The sequence below is a fragment of the Passer domesticus genome, chromosome 4 (genome assembly GCF_036417665.1).
Source record: "Passer domesticus isolate bPasDom1 chromosome 4, bPasDom1.hap1, whole genome shotgun sequence".
Classification (NCBI taxonomy): Eukaryota; Metazoa; Chordata; class Aves; order Passeriformes; family Passeridae; genus Passer; species Passer domesticus.
Genome location: NC_087477.1, coordinates 61,645,083 through 61,665,268, shown reverse-complemented (window position 1 = coordinate 61,665,268; position 20,186 = coordinate 61,645,083). Strand labels below are relative to the sequence as shown.

Sequence of the window (20,186 nt, the reverse complement as noted above, 5' to 3'; positions counted from 1 at the left end):
CCTGTTCCAGTGCTTCACCATCCTCATAGTGAAGAATTTCTTCCTGATATTCAATCTCAATTTATCCTCTTTCAAAGTAAAGCCATTCCCTTTTGTCCAAACACTGCTTGCCCCTGCAGAGCATCCCTCTCAAGACTTCCTATAGGTCCTGTTTAGGTACAGGAAGGCTGCTGGAAGGTCTCCTCAGAGCATTCTCTTCTGCAGGCTAAACAGCCCCAATTTTCTCAGATTGTTTTCACAGGAGATGTGCTCCAGACTTTTTATGATTTTTTTTTTTAATTTACAACAATTGTTACATTTCCTCTGGTGTAAGTAGTTCAATTAACTGGAAATATTTGTATAGTTTTTTGCGTTGGTTTTTTTTGGAAAACATATTCAGAACAAAGTAAATGCATCCAATCCTCTTCTTGGTTGAGGTATAGGAAATTTAGGGACCTGAGTGTTCAAAGACAGTGTCTACAAAAACACTCTTCTTTACAGTTCATATTAGCCTAAACTGGGAAGAAAATAACCACAATGCATTATTTTATACAGGGCAAAAGTGTATTAACTGGAGGCTTAGATGCTTTGGAATTTATTGGGAAGACAACCATGAATGTCCTTGCAGAAAGTGATCCTGGATTTAAGAGAACCAAAACACTGATGGCAAGAACAGTCTCACTATCTCAGGTTGGATATATTTAAATACTGCTCAGATTCTTCTTCCAGAATTTCATATGCCTCAGGGAGAGGCTTTATTTATTGCAGTAGATGCTGGCTGGGCTTATGGACTAAATATTAATCTTTACAGTTGCTACTTTATTTTTCTTCACAGAACCACAAAAGATAATGTAAAATCATATTTTCTGCATAATCATATATGCAATTACTGATTTAAATAAGATAGTATAGGTGGTGAGAAATCATTACACTCTGGAGGCAGAAGCAAATTGTTGGTGTTTTGGTAACAGCTGTAGATAGATATTTTCCAGCATAAACATTACTATACTGTTTTCATTGGAAATCAGTAATACTGGAATATAACATAGGTTTCATTAGGAATTAAACCTGTAAAAAGTTGTATCTCAGTGTCCATCTAACTTAATGGTATCCTTACACAGTTGTGATTCATATGCTTTAAATCTCAGAGATGCAATAAAAACAGAAGTATAAATGCTGTCAGTACAAAATTATTTTAGTTCTCCGGACCCTGAAAGGAGGGAAAGCAATAGACATTGAAAAGAAATTATGTTTACTTCATGTTTACTTCCTTGTACAGAAGAGCAAGGTATTTTTCTTTTAAAGAGATACTTTATTTTTAGTTTTCTTTATTGGAAGAGTTAACAGACTTATACTCTTATAGTAGATCAAAAGCAATTAACTCTTGTTAAGGCCCATGGGGTTAAAGTGAGCTTTTGAGAATGTCTCCTTTAACAACATACATGGATTTGCACATAGAATCTGAGACAGAGTGCAGCATAAATCAGTTCTCAGGGGTTGCACTATGGCTTTTCAGAGTTCACCTGTATTCAAAGACTTGTATGTGACCTAACATGTAGTTCAGATGTATTTGCCACCTTTACTGTGAGAAATTCATGAGATGCCACTTTGTCCAGGAATAGAAGGAAGGAGGAGAAGATTCTGTTGGATATCCAATCCTCTCCTATTCTATCCTTCTTATACACTGATTGAAGTGTCTTAAAAGCCTACCAAAATATACCCAAGTATATAGAGGGTAGTACTGCCCCACCTTTGGTATAAGTCATCAATCTCTTTTGTCAGTCCCACTGTCAGATAAAACTGACTTTGGTATTCGCTAAGAATATTTTATAGAAAATGTTTATGTTGGTGCATTATTTATGCAAGTTGCTGGATAAGTCCTGAAAATAGTACTGTTCCCATTTTGTGGTCTGCAGAAAGGGTTGCATGGCTCTTTAAGGCTGCACATGAAATAGTCCTTCCTCTTTCATTATAATGGGTGGGGAAATATATTATATGGTATCTGTAGCTGACATTCCTCTTGAAAAGATAAGCAAGATTTATTTTTTGTTCATTAAAGAGAGATGGTTAGCTATTATCATTGGGAAATCCCTGCTTAGAATGCTATATTAATGTTATATCAGAGAAAATTATCAAAAAAGAAGTTAGCTCTTTCATCTCTAAAATTTTAGCAGGTGTGATATAGTCCCAAATTTTATTACTACTTCTAGACACACAGAAGCAGATAGTAATAAAATCTGTCACACTTACAGTACTATAAATAAAACATGAAATTATGTATATTTTTACAGTTGTTGCGAGAAGCCAAAGAAAAAGAGAAACAGAGACGGGCCCAGCAAGTTACAGTAGAAAGAACAGCACATTATGGACTACTTTTTGATGAATTCCAAGGTTTGTCTCATCTTGAAGCTCTGGAAATCCTGTCAAATGAAAGTGAAGCTCAGGTACAGTATGCAGACAGCATAAATCAATATGGTTGGTAAAAAAATTTATCTTTACATTAATTTTATTCTGCAGATGCATGTAGAATGAACAGTAAGTTGTCCATCAAGTTCAGAGAAAGCTGAATTGATCCTATGGGCTAGCCCTGGGTTTTAGAACTCAATATATCTAAAATATAACTACAAGATTTAACTCAAAACAAACTTCATAACTGACAGGTATTTTTGTTCAGAACATATGTAGTGTGCCATACACAGCTTGTGACACTACAGATGTCTTGCAAATTCCTCGCAGAATTCCTTGCAAGGAAGTTGAAATCTTTTGGTTGAAATCGGGTACAGATACTGACATTCAGGAATTCTAGACCTACTACACATAGAGGCTGGTGATTTAAAATTAGTTCCAGATTACTTGCTCAGTTCTTATTGTGTTAGTTTTTAAAGTTACATAGAACTACACCAAGATATTATTACTGGACGTATACAAATGTCTCTCTGAAGATGGGAATGTTAATAAGGCCTTTCTGATAAATACGTATTTCAATTTCAACTCTCAATTTATTTGCTCTGCTAGTACATCAGTAGATCACTGACAGTGGACTACTAGAATTTTGTAGATTCCTAGATTCCTAGTGGTGATATTTTTGTACTGGAACAGTTTTCTAAATAAATTTCTTAAAAACAAGTTTTCTTTTTTGTTTGTTATTGTAATTAACATTCTTTGCCCTGTGGGGTACTTCTTAAATATAACCAATTTATGTTTTAACATATTTCATTTGCTCTCACGAATAAAAGAAGCTTATATTAATGACCGTTAGGTGCATATTGTCAATGTTGTTTTTATTTTTTGTTATTATCTAGATGAAAAACTGTAGCTTCAAACCACTCATGTAAGGTTCAAGGGTCTGCTTTTGGGAGCAAAAAACAAAACCAAAAATGGCTATGAGAGGAATGAGAGAGATAGATGATAGATAGATAGATAGATAGATAGATAGATAGATAGATAGATAGAAAGAAAACAAGTTCAGGTTAATTGCATGTGTCAACAATATTTTTATTTTACTGTGAAATACCACAGGGTAAGCCAGACATGTGCAGGTTGTTACCGTGAGGTTTCTGATGCACTTCATTTATGTCCTAGACACAAACATAGTCCTGCTCAGTCCAACAGGATTGGTGGTGACTGTGTGGGTCAACAAGTCCAGTATTCAGATAAATGTTCCATTTACCATGCACAGCTGCACACAGACACAGAATACAGAAAGAGTACTTGAACCCACTTCCAACAACCCAAAAGCCACAGGAGGAGTGCAAGAGGTACTGAAGACAAGTGTGTTTAAGCTTTTATTTTAAAAGTTTCCATTAAAGAAAGTTCCCAGTTAGCCCTTGAAATGGATACTGCTATAGAAAGGGAGGATAAGCCTTGTGTAGCCCTTCACAACCTGACTCGAGTGCCACGGCTTTATCTTGGGTTTAACCCTGAGCACAGGAGCTGGACAAGGACACACCAGTAAGAAAGTAACAGCTGTGTCCAGCCTTGCACTGAGGCAGAGTGTACATCTGTCCAGCAAGCTTTAAAAAAGCCCCTTGAAACAAACATAAAGGTAAAAGTTTGGATCAAGGGGGTTAAGGGCATTTCTCTTGGCTTCCATAGGCAGAAGGAGAGCTCTGCTCACAGAATTGTCGCCATATGACTGTAGTACAAACAGTGATTCAAAGAATCTGTTTCCATCTCTCTTAGGTGTGCCGTCCTATTAGATATGCAGGGACTTGCAGATAGCTGAGACATGCAAAGAATGCCAGTACATTCTTCAGAATAGGAAGACTGTCAATAATTTTGGCTGCACTTTGAAGGCAACGTTTTCCATCTCTTCGCATGAGTGCTCAAACTAACCATTATGCCTGTGCTCTTTTTGCCTGCTGTCTTCATCCAGGAAATCCCAAAACAGTTTGCAGTTAAACCATAGACTAGATTTATAGTACAAAACTCATGTTCTGGAGGAAGGAAGGGACCTGATGATCTGGCAAGGCTAGTGTAATTTTTGTGATATTCAAGAAGTTCTGCTGACAAGATCTAAAAATATGTCTAAGCTGGGAGGTTAGAGACAAGATTTGAACATAATGAAGTTTCCATTTCTTAGTCTATTTTGGATTCAGGCTCTAAATCAGCATTTAGTAATACTATCCTTTCTTTTACAGATTCAGTCACATTTAGCAACACTTGATGGAGAACAGTTGGAGACTGTGAAAAATGATTTAATTGCTATAAAAGAGATCTTTGTTCCAAAGGAATTAGATGATGAAGTGGTGCAGGCGCAGAAAGGTAATTAGAAATACAGAGACTTAACCATATGAATAATTGCTACTTCTTTATCCAGTAATTAAAAAAATTCCTGTCCATACTGTAATTTCTCATATCCTAATAGTCTTCATAAGGTAGTTACTAAAATGAATAATCTAAAAGTTCTGGAAGCTGATCAGTGCTTAATTTTGAATTTATATTTTAAGTGAAGTTCAAGTTATGCAAACATAAATAAATATTAAATTATTTTGCTATATCATTAATGAAAACAAAAAATGGAAAATAATAACATTTTTGATAACTGAGCTTTTCTTACAGAAATTGTATCATCTGAAAGTTTTTAAGTACTTAGAAATGATTTTCTATTCAGCAGGTTCAACTGCATTCTGCACCCCCCTTGCTAGATGGGGGAAAATATTTGAGTATCATAAAGAAATTTAAGAATCCTGAATTTTTTTTTAATGAAAGTGACTTTGAAACATAGTAGCAAAGCTGCATTATAGGTATTGCTTGGCAAGATGTGGCATGTGGAGTGTGGGAAGGAGGTTAGAGCAGTATAAGTGTTTCCATAGCTGTGACATGGCACAGCATTGAAGAGAATGGACAGAGGTGCCAAAATTACAATAAAATGGGTGGGTGCTTTGGTTAGGGGCAAAATAGGTGTCTTAAACAGGTCAAAAATGTTAGCAGTTCCCCAAACAGGTTAGAACAGAAGGGTAAGAAGTCAGCTTAAAGGCAGCATGGTTTATGTCTCCAGGCCTGTGAGATCCATACCAAACCTCTCAGAGCTAACAGCAAAAATCCCCTTGACCTGACTGAAGACTGGGTTACGCCACTGAATGCCGTATTGCTGTGTTTTGGAAACAAAGAAACATAAAAGGATATTTCTTCCGCATCCTCTGGATTTCTCAGGGTTACTTTGCCCATATAACCTACATTTTGCAAGAATGGTGAAATAAGATTTTGTTAGCCTTCAGAAAAGTTAGAAAAACCATACTCTCCTATGTTCTAATAGGAGAGTAATTTCTTCTCAAACTGCTCTTTCTGGCAGTGCTTACTCAGCTTGCCTGATCCCTCTCACAGGAAACTCATTGTTTCTCATTGAGTGGAACAGCAAGTGCTCAGCATAAAATCTTAATGTGGTAAAGTTTTGTGCTGGCTTTTCCCCCTCACGTGCTCTTTAAACCCCATACCTCTATGGAGTTGTGTGCAATAGAAGTCAAGTCATTACCTGGTTAGGAGTGAGGATTCCTGAGATGTCTGTTGTTCCATAATTTCTGTGGAAAGTTGTTCCTTGCTTTGAAACCAGCTCCCAGGAGAAGCTTTGTTTCTTGCACAAAGTGATGTTTTCCCTGAAGGTCAGAAGTTCTAGTTTTTTCAGTAAATCACAAGTGCTTATTCTGCTCCTTGAAACATTTTCAGGGGTTTTGAATGGGCTGCAACCAAGGCAGTGAGCACTTTAAAAAAAGAGACCAAACCAAAGTGTGCTGCAGATTTGTCCTTGCAAAAGCAAACCACTCATCAGTGAAACACATTCCTTCCTCCTAAGCCTGCGGAAACAGCTATGACTGTTTTCTGGTACAGAAAACAGAAGGCCACACATATACCCTTCCCTCTAATATTTCCTCTCACTTTGATTATGTAGCCCTTTCATGGATTTTTCACTGCAGCTTCATTTCAGTTGTTTATGAAATAATGAGGAGAATATTTGAAAAAGTAATTTTGCCTACATTTTCATAGCTATTAACACCAAAAATTTCATGTGAGCTTAAGACAGTAACCACAATGAACAGTCAGTTGAATATCCCATTTACCAGTAATTTTGGTGCATATACATACACACCTCCACACATTCCTTTCTTGTGTCACTGTCACTGTTTTTCAAGTGCTGGAATACTTGGTGAAACTATTTCACTCGATGTATTTGATCATATGAAATACTATAGCAGTAACATGCTAACAAAAACTGTCTTGTTATTTTTGCAGCAGATACAGGAGAAGAGTTTGTCAGCATGCTCACAGAACTGCTCTTTGAATTGCATGTTGCTGCTACTCCTGACAAGCTAAATAAGGTTAGCACCTGTTACTGAGCTGCCTTCAGTTTCTTGGGCAAAAAGGAGGGCTTTGTTCTAAAATCTGACACAGAGCAGTACCCAGTTCACTTCAGACAGCTCAGAAAGCAAAGTACGGTAGATGGAGACTAAAATGCTGAATACAGAAAATCTTTCACAGAAGATGAGTAAGGCAGTGCAGATGGATGAGCTCTTTCCAGTGTTAGAAGGCTCAAATCAGAGGTGTTTCAGCAGAACAGGGCTCATGAGATCAGCAGATTTGATCTTACATACTGGGAACAAAAGTCAGGTTCAGAATAATTTTTCTTGCTCTAAAAGTGAGTTGTGTGCTGCTCTCTGCAGCCAGAGAGCTACTACCACAAAAGTGAGATGTCTAGGAGCTAGTCACATAACTAGTCACATTTGTACTATCAAGTCCCTTTAAAGCTGGTCCATCTTCTGATCTTAAGCTCCAATGAATGTTTATCTCTTAGCTACGTAGATAGACTATGGATAACTAGCTTAGGCTTAGGTCTTAATGTGTTTTAATTCGATTTCCTGTTAAAAAAGTGGCATCATAAAATTCCTACCAAGCATAGCAGTAGTCTGAAGTTGTATAAAGCCTCAAGACTCTTCACCTTTGATCTATTTGCGTGTCAGGGAAAGCAGCTCAAGATACAGTGATTTTATGTTTATTTTTCCTTTAAGAATTTAATACATCTATCTTACCTCTTCAAATTTTTCTTTTCTTTTTTATACACACTTCTTATTTTCTTATTTGGGAAACTGTGTAAGAAAAATTTCTTACAAAATTTTGTAAATTCATGTTGAATGACAAAGCAGAAATATTAACTTTGGAATTAACACCAGCTGTACATGTTGGTTAGGAATATTATATGTTTAGAGGAATTATCCCTGGATAATCCATCTCTATGCAGTCCAAAATGCTTCTCCCTACAGTTTCTTAAATGTACACTTAACTAAATGCCACTCAGAGGTTTGATACATTCAAATTTCTGAGTATAAAGAGGAAGTGATTAAATGTATTGTTAATTTATGTTCAGGAATGTCATCTCATAGTCTCTTCTCAAACTGAACTTTGGGGTTGGGTTCTTTGTTTGGCAGGCTAGGAAAAAAGCTCATGAATGGCTGGAAGAAGCTAGTTTGTCCACCCCAGCAGACATAGAAGAGGAGCTAAATGAAAAACCTGAAGAACCTGGTGAAGAAAAGACTCAAAAAGACAATAAGATTGAGAGTGATAAAACAGAAGTAGACAAAAGCAAAACTGTGGAGGTAAAATAACTTTTGGAGGATAAGCTTCATTAAGTGATAAGATTGTTTCTTTGTGTGTTGGCTTTATATGTCATCTTTATTTTTTAAATTCATGGAAGTGATAAGAAATAATAATATACAACTATTCACTGTAGACCCAGTTGAAGACTGAATATTCTTACTGTTACTCTGTTTCCACAAGTGAATATCAAAGTAACAGGTTCTCTATCACATTGTTTTTATGGTTTTATATCTGTGTTTTGGTGTGTATGCATGTATATACTCAACATACAGTGAGCTGAAAGTTGTATCTCAGTGTTGCTTAGTATCTCCTTCTCTCAGTGACAATACATGGGAAAATGTTCAAACTATTTTGACAATTTAAATCATAAACAGACAAAGCAGAAATATTGTTTAGGCAACTAACAACTGTTAATTCTCTTTATGAAAGCTAGCTCTTAAGGCTAAAAGTATTCATTTGGACAGTTCTGATAAGGTTAATTGTGATTGAGTACTTTCTGTCAAGTTAATGGCAATATTAAATGTGGTTGCTATCTTCGTTGAGATTATTTCTAATTAGAAATTATCTGTCATGTTTCCTTACAAAAAAGTCTAAAGAAGCAGACAGAATACATACACTGTATATATTACAGATTTTTATGTGATTGCAGATTACCAGCTGGCATCAGCTTGTGAAAGCTGTAACCCCACAGTGCTATGTAAAAATTCCTGTAATTGTTGATAAAAGCAAATTTTTTATTGGGTGCATATTCTATTTCTGCTCTAGAGATTCAGCTAAAGGATGACTCAGTACTTCTGCCTCCATATGAAAATTATTATGATTATGACTTATTCTAGAGTTTAAGTATCTTTCTGTTTGTTAGGATGAGGTTTAAAAGTGCTATGTTAGAAAATCCAAGAGCCTGACCTAGTTCCCAGCCAAGTAAACAGTAGACTTGATCTTACTGATTTTCCAGAGCAGGTAGAATGTCTGTGTTTTATAGTCTGAATATTTAATTTTCCAGTATTGTTTGTGAGGATGACATTATGGCTGATTTTACTTCACTATGTATGTGATGTAGGGGTAGTTGGGGTAGGAGTGGTTCCTGTGTTTTAAATTCTTTTATATTCTTTTTATATGTTTGAAATTCTTTTATATATATTCTTTTATATGTATTTAACATTTATCAGTGTTGTTATTATTGATTATGTTATTCCCATTTTTAATTTAAGGAAATCTACATGCTGTCCATTGAAAGTCTGGCTGAGGTAACTGCTCGTTGTATTGAACAGCTTCATAAAGTAGCAGAATTAATTCTACATGGGCAGGAAGTAGAAAAAACAGCTCAAGATCAAGCAAAAGTACTGACAAAGTGAGTATTATGTACTTCATATATGAGCATTTGACATTTACATAGAACTCATGAAGTTCCGTTTAGCTTGAAGGCACAGTAAGTTCATGGATCAACAAACAGCACTGTATTCAGGGATCCTGGTGCTATACTTTCTCATGAAATCAGGTTCTGTAGGCTACCTGTCGTTCTTTGACATGGCTGACATATGTATGCTTATGAAAACATGACCTATACGCTGGCTAAAAGTTGTTTCTGCTCCAGCAAGCAAATGTGCATGCCAATTTGAGTTGCATTTCCTGTTCCCTCTGCAGAAGATACTGTGCCTGCATACATGGAATTTGCTTTTAGAGTGTATAATGCAGTCCTGTTATCTGCCAACAGAGTTTCATTATCTAGTGTTTATCTACCAAAAATACACAAAAATAAATCTGTAGTTCTAAACAATAGACCACATTTGTTAGCAACTTTCTAGTTAACTATAATGAAACACCCAGAATTTCAAGCCAGTCTGTCTAGTGGGACTCCAAACTCAAATCTCAGCTCTCTGTAAGTTTACTGATTTCAGTAAGTTTTCATGTTAAGATATTTTAAACAGTTGACTCCTAAGTAAGTAAAATATTTAACCAAGTGCTTATCCTTAAGAATGCTACTAAGAATAGCAAAGTCCATAGGAGCACTTCACTCTAAAATAGAGCACTTACTAAGTATTTTTCAGAATCAGAGCTAAGGTACAGTGCACCTTGCAGGATGTGATCCTATGGGATACACTTGGGAATGTCTAGGAAAACAATGAAAGATCTCAGAACAGAATTGTTCTCTCATATTTTAACCACAAGTGGTCTTTCTCTTTTAGCATAGAGTAGATGTTTTATTGTTCACGTAGAAAGCTTCTCACTGTTCTCATTCAGGTTTGATTTATTTCCAACAGTATTCCCAGAAATTGTGTTGCTGCAATCATCAGAAAAACCATAGTTAAACTAGAAGTTTAGAATTTAAACAAGTGAAACATTGCACTGTCAAAACAGACTGGTGTGTACAACACCACATCATATTGCGGCTGTAGTCAGCAGTGGATTTTTCAGTGAAGGAATATAAAAACTTTATCAGGAACAGTTTATGCATAAATATTTTAAAAATATTTAGAAACAAAATTGCTTTAAGGACATCTTTGCTTCCAAGATAAAGTTTGTCATGGGGTTTTTATCTATTAACAGATCAAGGATGTATTTTTATATTTGTCTCTCTTATTTTTTTAAAACCAGTTTAACAAGTGCCATGTGCAATGAAGTTTCATCTTTATCAAAGAAGTTTTCAGATTCTGTAACAGCAGCTGGGGTAAGATGACAGCATTTTCTGTAGCATTTGGGCTTTTTTTAACATAGTTCACCTCTTGAAACAGAAACTCTTATGTGGGTCCAGAGGCTTTATATCAGCAAAGAGTCCACTTCTTTCCTCAGATCAAGAGCACAGAGCATTTCTACAGCAGGAAAGTTTATACCCCTTGACAGATAACAGCACTTCCCTGCCTTGTAAAATCTCTCTTTCTAGAAACCACTTCCTGTTTTTCCTGATCACCCTGAACACTTCTCACATTGAAGGGCCCCACATTTAAAGTTACACAGCTTGATGATAATTTCTTCTCTGACTCGGCCTGTCCCTTTTGAACACATTTGTGTAAAAGTCATTAACAGATTTTACTTGCAGTACCTTAAGATGGTTTCACGAGTTGTCCTTCTTAGCCTTTACTAGATCCCCTGGCTTAGCACTGCAGTGTTTGCAGAGATTAGAAAATCTGTTTGGTCCAACTTAAAAAATCACTCTGTCTTCTATCACAAGATATTCTGTTTAAGAACTTCCATTTATCTGTGAACATCTTTGCTAGAAATAGTATCCTGCTTTTCAAGATGCTTCAAGGATAACTGACGTCTCAGTATTATAGCAGGATTCAGAGGTAAAAATTGTGTTGTGTTGTTGCTTAAATTGTTCTGTAAACATCAGAGGAGAGCAAATTCTGGTTCTCCTGATTGTTCCATGAAAACAGGAATGTAATTCAAAGGAAATTTTTCCAGTTTTCCATTAGCTCTGCCAGCACATCTCTGAGCATGTTTTTCATAGTTATTTGTAAAGGACATGATTTATTTCTTTGCTTTTATTATGAATAATTTACATAACTTCCAATTACTGTGAGGAAAAAATGCTTATTTTGCATTTTGGTATTGTACTTTACCATATATCTGTGGGACGCTGGAAGTGAATGCATGCACAAAAATATAAAAATAAATTGCACACAAAAGATTAAACTGGCCCACTAAACAGTGCATTTTGTAATGGATTTTCTATAACTAAAAGTGTACTTATTTTCTCTAAGTATCTCTTATTGTTTCTGCCATCTTTCTCAAAACTAAAATTAAGAAGTTTCATGTTTCCATAAATCTGTAATATGAGAGCTACAAGGTTGTAAGTGAAAATCCCTCAGTTAAATTAATCAGTATTGTGTTGAGAATCACAGAATCACTAGGCTGGAAAAGACATTCAAGATCCTTGAGTCCAACCCAGCCCTAACACCTGAACTAAACCATGGCCATGAGTGCCACATCCAGTCTTTGTCTGAACACATCCAGGGATGGTGACTCCACCACCTCCCCAAGCAGGCCATTCCAGTACTTTATCACCTTTTCTGTAAATAACTTTTCCCTAACATCCAACCTATATTTCCCTTGGCACAGGTTAAGACTGTGTCCTCTGGTTCTGTCAGTTGCTGCCTGGAGAAAGAGACCAACCCCCACCTGACCTCAGCCACATTTCAGGGAGTTGCAGAGAGTGATAAGGTCACCTCTGAGTCTCCTTTTCTCCAGGCTAAACACCCCCAGCTCCCTCAGTCATTCCTCACAAGGTTTGTGTTCCCAGCCCCTCTCCAGCCTCATTGGCTCCTCTGGATGCACTCGAGTGTCCCAACGTCCTCCCCAAACTGAGGGGCCAGAACTGGACACAGCACTCATGGTGTGGCCTCACCAGTGCCCAGTACAGGGGAAGGATGACCTCCCTGCTCCTGCTGGCCACACTGTTCCTGATACAGTGTTGAAAGAAAACAACTCTTGCTGGAGGTTACTGTTGTTCTAAAGAACCACAGTGTGAAGAACAGTGAGAATAAAAAAGGGAAGGACTTTTGCCATTTTAAAAAGTAGAGGAGCTAATGAATCTTGATTTTTTTTTTAGCCTCTAGTAGAGTTACTACTCATTGTATCCATCTTTCTTCCTCTCTGATGTTTGAGAAGAATGTTGTGCATACTGACCTGTTCCACTGGCCAACCTGCACTGCCCAGCACATGCAGGGGATCTGAGTTTTCCTTCTGTAGGGGAGCTACCCTGGACCTTTCATTTGGTCCTAACCACAGATATTTGCATAACTTCTAAGACCTTCCTTTTTCTGTGACATATCTTTTTCCTTTTTGTGTCCATGAAAATGAGTAAGGGGAGATGGGAATTTTGTGGGATGTGAAAACGTTGCTGATAGACAGATGGATAAATAATGTCATTACATAAACCTCACACCTGTAGGAAAGTAGACAATTTGAATTAATGAAGAAGTAAAACAATGGGCCTCAGGTTTCACTGTACACGGAGCTTATTGTACTCTGATAGAAGTACATAGGTGTACTAAGGTGTACAGTTACTAGCAATACTGAGATAAACAGTCTGAGTAAGAATCAAAGTGAAAGAAGACTTCCACAGAATTCATAAAACAACATCTCAGATATCAGTATATTTCTGTTGAGTGTATTTCTTGACCTGGCTTTTCATTCTGTTTTCTGGTTTACAGAGCAATATGAAGGCAGAGGTTCTTAACCCCATCATCAACAGTGTACTATTAGAGGTAAGCTCCACCTCTTCACATGAGAAAATGATCTAATAAAATTATTTTGAATGAGATAGGCACATTTCTTTCCAAAGGCTATTTCCAAAGGCTTTCCAAAACTATTTAAAAAGTAATGACAATATCATTCTGGCTGTTCAGTGCCAGAACATAAATTTTGTGTTCAGCCTCTCCCACAAACACTGTAGTAGTCAGGTTGCATTTACTGAGGACTCTTAAGAGCTGTATGACTGAAGTGAGGCTGGCCACTCTGAAACTCTGCTGCTGTATTGGTCAGAGCACAGCAACAAGTTGCAGTTCCAGAGTATTCTTTCCTTTAAAATTTGGATTGTAGGTATGCTACAGTGTTTCTCATCTGCAGGCATTTAGATTTTTACAAAGATTCACAGTCTAGCAACAGCCTTGGTCAGCTCATGGATAACCATGTGTCAGACCACCAAAATGTTCATGAGTGATTTCTTTTATTTGACACCATGTTCTATTTTTCTTCATAAAAGCACAGTAAATAAAATATACTTCAATTTTATCAAGAAGAGGTTGAGATGAAGTAAGATCCTCATAAAGTCCTAAAACTCATAGGAACTGCAGCACAAGTTTTTAACTCTGTTAGATCACACTTCCCTTAAAACATAAGGAAACATATAGTAGTGACCATAAATTGTCATTCTGTATTTAATAGCTGCATTCCCTTAAAAATAAGGAGAAGATTTCTTTACAATAGCCAATTTTGCACTGAATTAACAATACCTTTAAGGAAAATTACAGAAAGTTGAATAGAGCTGTAGTGAAGAATACCATGCAGTTCCTTTTGTTGTAGGGTAAATTTGCTGTAGCTACTGACTTACCTTCCTTGTGCTACAGGAACTGCAAATTCTAGGAATATTTAGAATTGTGGAATGCAATGTTTTGTACTTCATAAATCCCTTAGTTGTATACAAATATGTATTAATACAGTCTAGAATCATGGAGAATTACAGGACGCTGTACTGTTCAGTACTAGAAATTCCAAAAATAGTACTACATGTTAAAACCATTATAATTTGAACTGTTAATTTCAGTGACACTTCTCCCACCTACAGCAAATTCAAAATTAGTTCAGTTGATGGAAAGACTAGCTGGTTTGTGTTTAAAAGTCAAATCTGCTTCTGAACACTGTGGCATTTTATTCTACTCATATTACCCACAAAACTGCCTTAGAGTTCAAACTTAGCGGCAGTCAGAGTTTTCTATATTTATTCAGGCTATGCTATCTACAGATTCTAAAATCTTGTGTGAAGACAATGCTAATACAGCATGATGCAGATGTGAAGAAAAAAAAAGAAAGGAAAAAGAAAAGTCCAGTGTCATTCCTGAAGTACATGGCAGCTGTACTGATTAACCATGTTTTCTCTCCCCATTAGGGCTGCAACAGTACTACTTATATTCAGGATGCTTTCCAGTTACTGCTTCCAGTTCTGCAAATTTCCCATATCCAGACCAGTTGTTCAAAAGCCCAGGAGTTGTCAGCTTGAGAGCAACCACAGACCCAAAGTCCTGAGCTGTGCCAGGAGAAGAGCTGGTACAAGAGAAGTTGGCCACTAGAGTTCTTTGAAGACACTAAATGCGGTTTTGCACACACAGTACTGAACATTTTAAAACTCTTTCAGACTTTAAGACTTTAGAAGTAGCTAGTAAAGTGAGTAATTTCTTTTCCAGTGCAGTTCATGCTTTGCATTAATTTAAACAGAAGTTTATTGATATTAGCATTGACTTAAATACGAATTCTAAATGTTGACCCTTTCAGTTATAAACAATGTATGAAACAAATTGGAATGTAAAGTTTCTTAAAACATTTAACTTCAAATTACCATTTATACTGTTTGATTTGTAACTGCAGCTTAAAAACTATATTTCAGAAAATTGTTTCAGTATTTAATTTTTGCCAACATGAACAAATTGTCAAAGTGTTGAGCTTGTTAAGTATTGTTTCCAGTAGCAAATAATAACATCATATGAATATGTAACACTAACATAACACCTTGTGTTGAAGGAGTTGTACAGCAATAGGTAAGTGAAAATTATGGAGGTTATGCATAAAGAATTATACTGAAAATAAATTTTCTGAGCCAGTTAAGATTACGGGTATAGCTCTGTATTTGCTGACCCATAAGTTTATATTAATTTAGGTCTATTTCCTCATTTCAGTGGTTGAACAACACAGGACACAAAAGTAATATTTTAAATATGCAGGGGATAGGAAATTTCCCTTTTGGTTGGCAATCAAAACACCTGCTAAACAGCCTTCTCTAAGATGTATTACTGGGTTAACCCTTTGGGGTTTACTGATACCTACCTTCAGAAATAGAAGTTGTAGCAAGAAGTTATTAAAAAATTGCTTTGTGTGTGGAGGTCATCTGTCAAAGCAATCATTATTTTTCTGAGGCAATAGTTAAGGCATAAGCAAGCAGTAGGAATGACATTTCATAACACTAGCAACCGTGCTAATTTGTCCATATCTGTAGTTTAAAATACTCAGTTTTGGACCTAAGAACTTGTTTAGGCTAGTTTACCTCTTAGGAAGAACCTTCCAGTATTTTACATAGCCTGTTCTCTTGAATTTTTGACATTTATAATGTTTCTTTCCGTTATTTTGTATTTTTTTCTCTTGGTATACTCATTAATTGTATTTAAATGCTAATTTTTGCAGTTAACATTTTAATACGTTTAAGCATAGTTCATACATCATAAAAATAATTAAGTAGAGCGTGAGGCAGTTTTTGTGTTCAGTAGAAAAGAGAAACCATGTATCTGCTCTGCACATGGTAACTTCTTTGAGTCCAAATAAGTGGACAGAAAGGTCTTTTTGTGTTTTATATATATATATAAATAAGGTTTATTACACAAAATCTATTTCCTGGCACCCTGTAATTTAACAGACATAGAGATATCTTTCTGGGTAAGTAGAAGATGTACAGTCTTCAAATTAATTTGTACAGGCTGAATATAATATCAGAAGCCTCAGGAGATAATGTTTGAAATCACTGAGGAGCATTCTTAAGACAAAGATTGCTTATCTGAGATACTCCTTACTAGAGGTTTCATTGTCTTGTTTAAATTATGCATTTATGAATAAAATACCTTACCCTGAAGTAAAAGAAGCTATAAAAAGTAACATGGAGAACTGAAGTATTTACATCCATACAATGTAGGAGGGGGAACAGAGCAGTATGCAAGCATAGGGATACTCCCATCTGATCTTAGATTCAGCCATCTTGTTCTAGAAAAACTGAATGTCAGATCTTTAAATGAACTTAGGGTAAATAATATTTCAGTAGAAAAGTACTGTATGGATGTAGCCAGAATATTTTGTTTACATTGATTTGTATTTTCCACCAGTCAAATAAATAATTTGAGATACTGAACTGAGACAGTACACTAAAAGGGAGTAGTTTGAAGAATAATGTGATGGGAGTATATTCTCAGTGAAATAATTTACTTTCTAATTTTTTTATTTACCTTTGGAATTATGAGTATGATTTTACTGGGAGGCTGACAAAAATAGATGTTGCTTTAAACTTTTAATGGAGAGTGTTCTTTGTTTCATCACCACCCTTTTCCAGGTTAGTACACTGAGCCTTGGCACTTGGCAAACTACTAGGTTTTAAGTACTTATGAAAATGTTTTCTTGAGCAGATATGTTTTCCATGGCATTCCATTCACTTTTGAGCACACCCACCCTGTTATGCAGCAACAAAGGAGGCAGGCTTGTGCACTAAGTTCGAAATTTGTCAGGATGAAACTTAAAACAATGTCTGCATGCCTGCAGCCTTGCAGATGATCCACAGTTACAGGTCATCCCTGAAGAACGAGCTGGAATTAAACTGTTGAAGAAGTAATTTGCTGTATATTAAGGATACTGACTTCTTTTTTTCTTGAATTTGGGTTTTTTTTGGGTAAATAAACCAAAGCAAGCTGAAGGTTGTTTTCTGCTTCTTAGGGTATAGTCTATTCATGTGTAAACATCTCTTCCCTATGAGTTCCTCCTACACTCCAGCTTCCATTGCTAGAGACAGCTGAACAAAAGAACTGTCTTTTCCACTTTCTATCATGCTGCTTAAATCACCCACTGAAGCCGTTAATATCTTCCTCCAAAAAGTGCCTCAGTCATGTCATACAAAATCACAGTCATTACCCGTTGGGATGCTTCTTAATGATGTGTGTGACCAGTAATGTGCAGTGTCACTCACCAGTCAGGATTCGTAACAATTTCAAGGAGTCTGAAACACCACAGTATTTTGAATGACAAATACAGGTTTCCCCCTTTTTTTCTGATTCACCGAAGTGTTTTTATCATACAGGCATTCACCCAGCTCATAGGATTATCTTTGAGACATTCAGTTCTATTTCAGATGACAGCCCCATCCTTTCTGCTAGTCTCAGAAGAATGTAGAGCATGGAAAAGGACTTTCCTGAGTTCTTTTGAAAACCATCTCAGAGTAAGGCTTAACATGATGCCATCAGCCAGTCTGACCTACTTTGGAGTACTTACAGTTGGACTGGAAAGCCCTCTGGACTTTAAACACTTTATTCTGTCTCAGGTTTGTTGCTGAAGCTACTTTTATTGTGCAACTTATACATTTTCCATGCTGTCTCTTACTTCAGCATTCATATTGATGACAGTTTTAGAATTAAAAATTTAAAATAAAATGTAAAAAATTCAGCTCTGTTAAAGAGATGGGATACGAAAATTATTTTCAAAAGAAAAAACAAAGAATGTGCTCTCTGGAAATAAGAACAATTTCCGAGGCTGGATTATAGAAAAGCCTCCGTAAAAATATTTTTTCAGCATAAACAAGAGATGACATCTGATTAGCTCAGCAGAACAGGAATAATGCACTTCTGAAGTAAAATGAAAATCTGCATTAACAGAAAGGTAGTCAGAGGTGGAACATTAAAAGTGGAAGAGCTCAAAGGAAAGAATAGAAAAGAAATAGGAAAAAGAAAAGAATAGGAAAGAACAGTTAATTTGATCACTGTGGATCCGCAGTGCTCACTCTCCCTCTATTGGCTGCCCTGCAAAAGTCCCTGAGCACATGTTTGCTAAGAGCTCCTTAGCAGTCTTCCCACTTTTATCTCCTCTTCACAGCCTTCCATTACAGCCTTCTGAGGGCCTACCAGAACACCAGGTAATTCAAGTAATTTTTGAACACCTTAAGAAGCTCCTCAGCCCATTTAATAAATTTGGGAAAATGCAGCCCTTCCAGCCCTTTGAGATGTCAGAGGCTGTATCAGCAGCTTATCTGGTGCTGGTATCTAAGATGGTCTCTGCCTTCCCTCCAGTTCCCTTTGCCAGTTCAGTCCCCTGTCCATTTTGCAAGTTCTCTGCTCCATCAGTTCCGCCTTCCCCACCAGTTCTGTTCACACACACACACCCCTTCTCCACCTTCATGTCTCTTTTCCCTTTCTGATTTCTGAGGCTCTTCCCTCCTGCCCATCATCTTGTGCTTGAAAGGCTGCTCCAGGACATCCTTTCTCCCCTGACATGTTCATTTCTGACAAAGCCAGAGATGAGGACAAGGAGTTACAAGGATGTGGAAGGAGAGAAACCAAACCTCAGGAAAAAATGGCAAGACTAAACCAGTTGTTTTCAGTCCCTCCTCAAGTGTAAGGAGATTGGACCAGTGACCACCTGAAATCCTTCTCAACCAGAATTACTTCAGGATCACATCTTTTGTTACCATCCTCACCAATGTCCTCCCATTCTTCCATTATTTCCTGTAGTTTGGATCACAGTTAGAAGACAAGGTAAGCTTTACTCAGCAGACAAGAAAAGCTTGAAAGAGCCTTTTGGGTTTCGTTTATGGAGCTCTTAAAGGTAACTTAGAAGGTGGAACCTTCCAGGGTAGTAAAACCAAATGCTTGGAGAGCTGTGTAATAACTGGGTAATAAAATAGCAAATCACAGTTTATTTGTTTAAGAAAAAGAGGTAGGTTATAGGCAGCAAGAATAAGAATATAATTAAGTTAGAGGAGAAAGAAAATTAAGTTGGGGTCACAAGAAGCAGGGCTGCCCCTATCAAGATCTCTAGATTACTGAAGGAGAAAAGTTATAGCTTAAATCACTTGAAGCATTTAAACACCAACCAAAACTGCCTTAGCAACTCTGTAGTGAATTGAGACAAATATGTCTCTTTGTCTGTAAGTTGGTCTCTATAATAAGGAGAAAAAACAACCAAGAAGCAAATTGTGAGAGGTTTACTTTATAGACTGTATTAAAAACTCTTCTGAAAAGTTTATTAAAAACTCTACTTCTGAAAAACTCTGCTTCTGAGAAGCATTCTTATTACCGCAAACAAACAACAAAAAGTCCCCAAATCAAGAAAGTCTTTTTCTCTTATTTTTTAATAAGATGGTTAAACAAAAAATAATAGAAACAAATGCTTCAGACTTATACAACAAAATGCAAAAAAAAATCCATACGCCCTCAAATCATTCAGAAGCTAATATGCACAACTATTGCTATTAAATCTGAACTGCTCAGTGTAGACTGGAAAATTCAATTTCAGAAAGCTTCAGGAGGGAAAGGCTTCCCTCCTGAATAAATGTAAGGAATGGAGGTAATGAAATATTAACTGGATGCTGAATTGCTGCCTATCGTGTTTGCAATGGGCAGTTTACAATCTGTTCAGCCTGATGGATTTAGCCCAAGGGAGCCTGAAGTCCTGGCAGTTTCTGTCTCTGCCTAGTAACTGATAGCTAAGCTGTACCCACAAATCATTTGTTAGCACCAGAGGAGTCTGGGACCCTGCTCAGCCCCAACAGCTCCACTGCACTCAGAGGAGCAGTAGTAGATGTTCCAAGCATTAGTAAGGAAAAGTTCCAAGAGATAATGGGTTGGAATGCTAATGATCCACAATAGAACAAAAGACAGAAA

General features: G+C 36.6%; 1 protein-coding gene across 4 annotated transcripts in view; it reads left to right on the top strand.

Moving 5' to 3' along the window:
- The window catches only part of FAM114A1 (family with sequence similarity 114 member A1), a 29,350-nt gene extending 12,671 nt beyond the window's left edge, over positions 1–16,679 (top strand). For all 4 annotated transcript variants that reach the window (XM_064418398.1, XM_064418397.1, XM_064418400.1 and 1 more), the window contains 9 exons: positions 535–669; positions 2,271–2,423; positions 4,620–4,743; positions 6,709–6,794; positions 7,899–8,066; positions 9,279–9,418; positions 10,663–10,735; positions 13,221–13,274; positions 14,675–16,679. In XM_064418398.1, coding sequence (XP_064274468.1) covers positions 535–669; positions 2,271–2,423; positions 4,620–4,743; positions 6,709–6,794; positions 7,899–8,066; positions 9,279–9,418; positions 10,663–10,735; positions 13,221–13,274; positions 14,675–14,785 — 1,044 coding nt within the window. In that variant the 3' untranslated portion in view covers positions 14,786–16,679. The remainder of the gene's footprint in view (positions 1–534; positions 670–2,270; positions 2,424–4,619; positions 4,744–6,708; positions 6,795–7,898; positions 8,067–9,278; positions 9,419–10,662; positions 10,736–13,220; positions 13,275–14,674) is intronic.
- Positions 16,680–20,186: the final 3,507 nt, after the last annotated feature.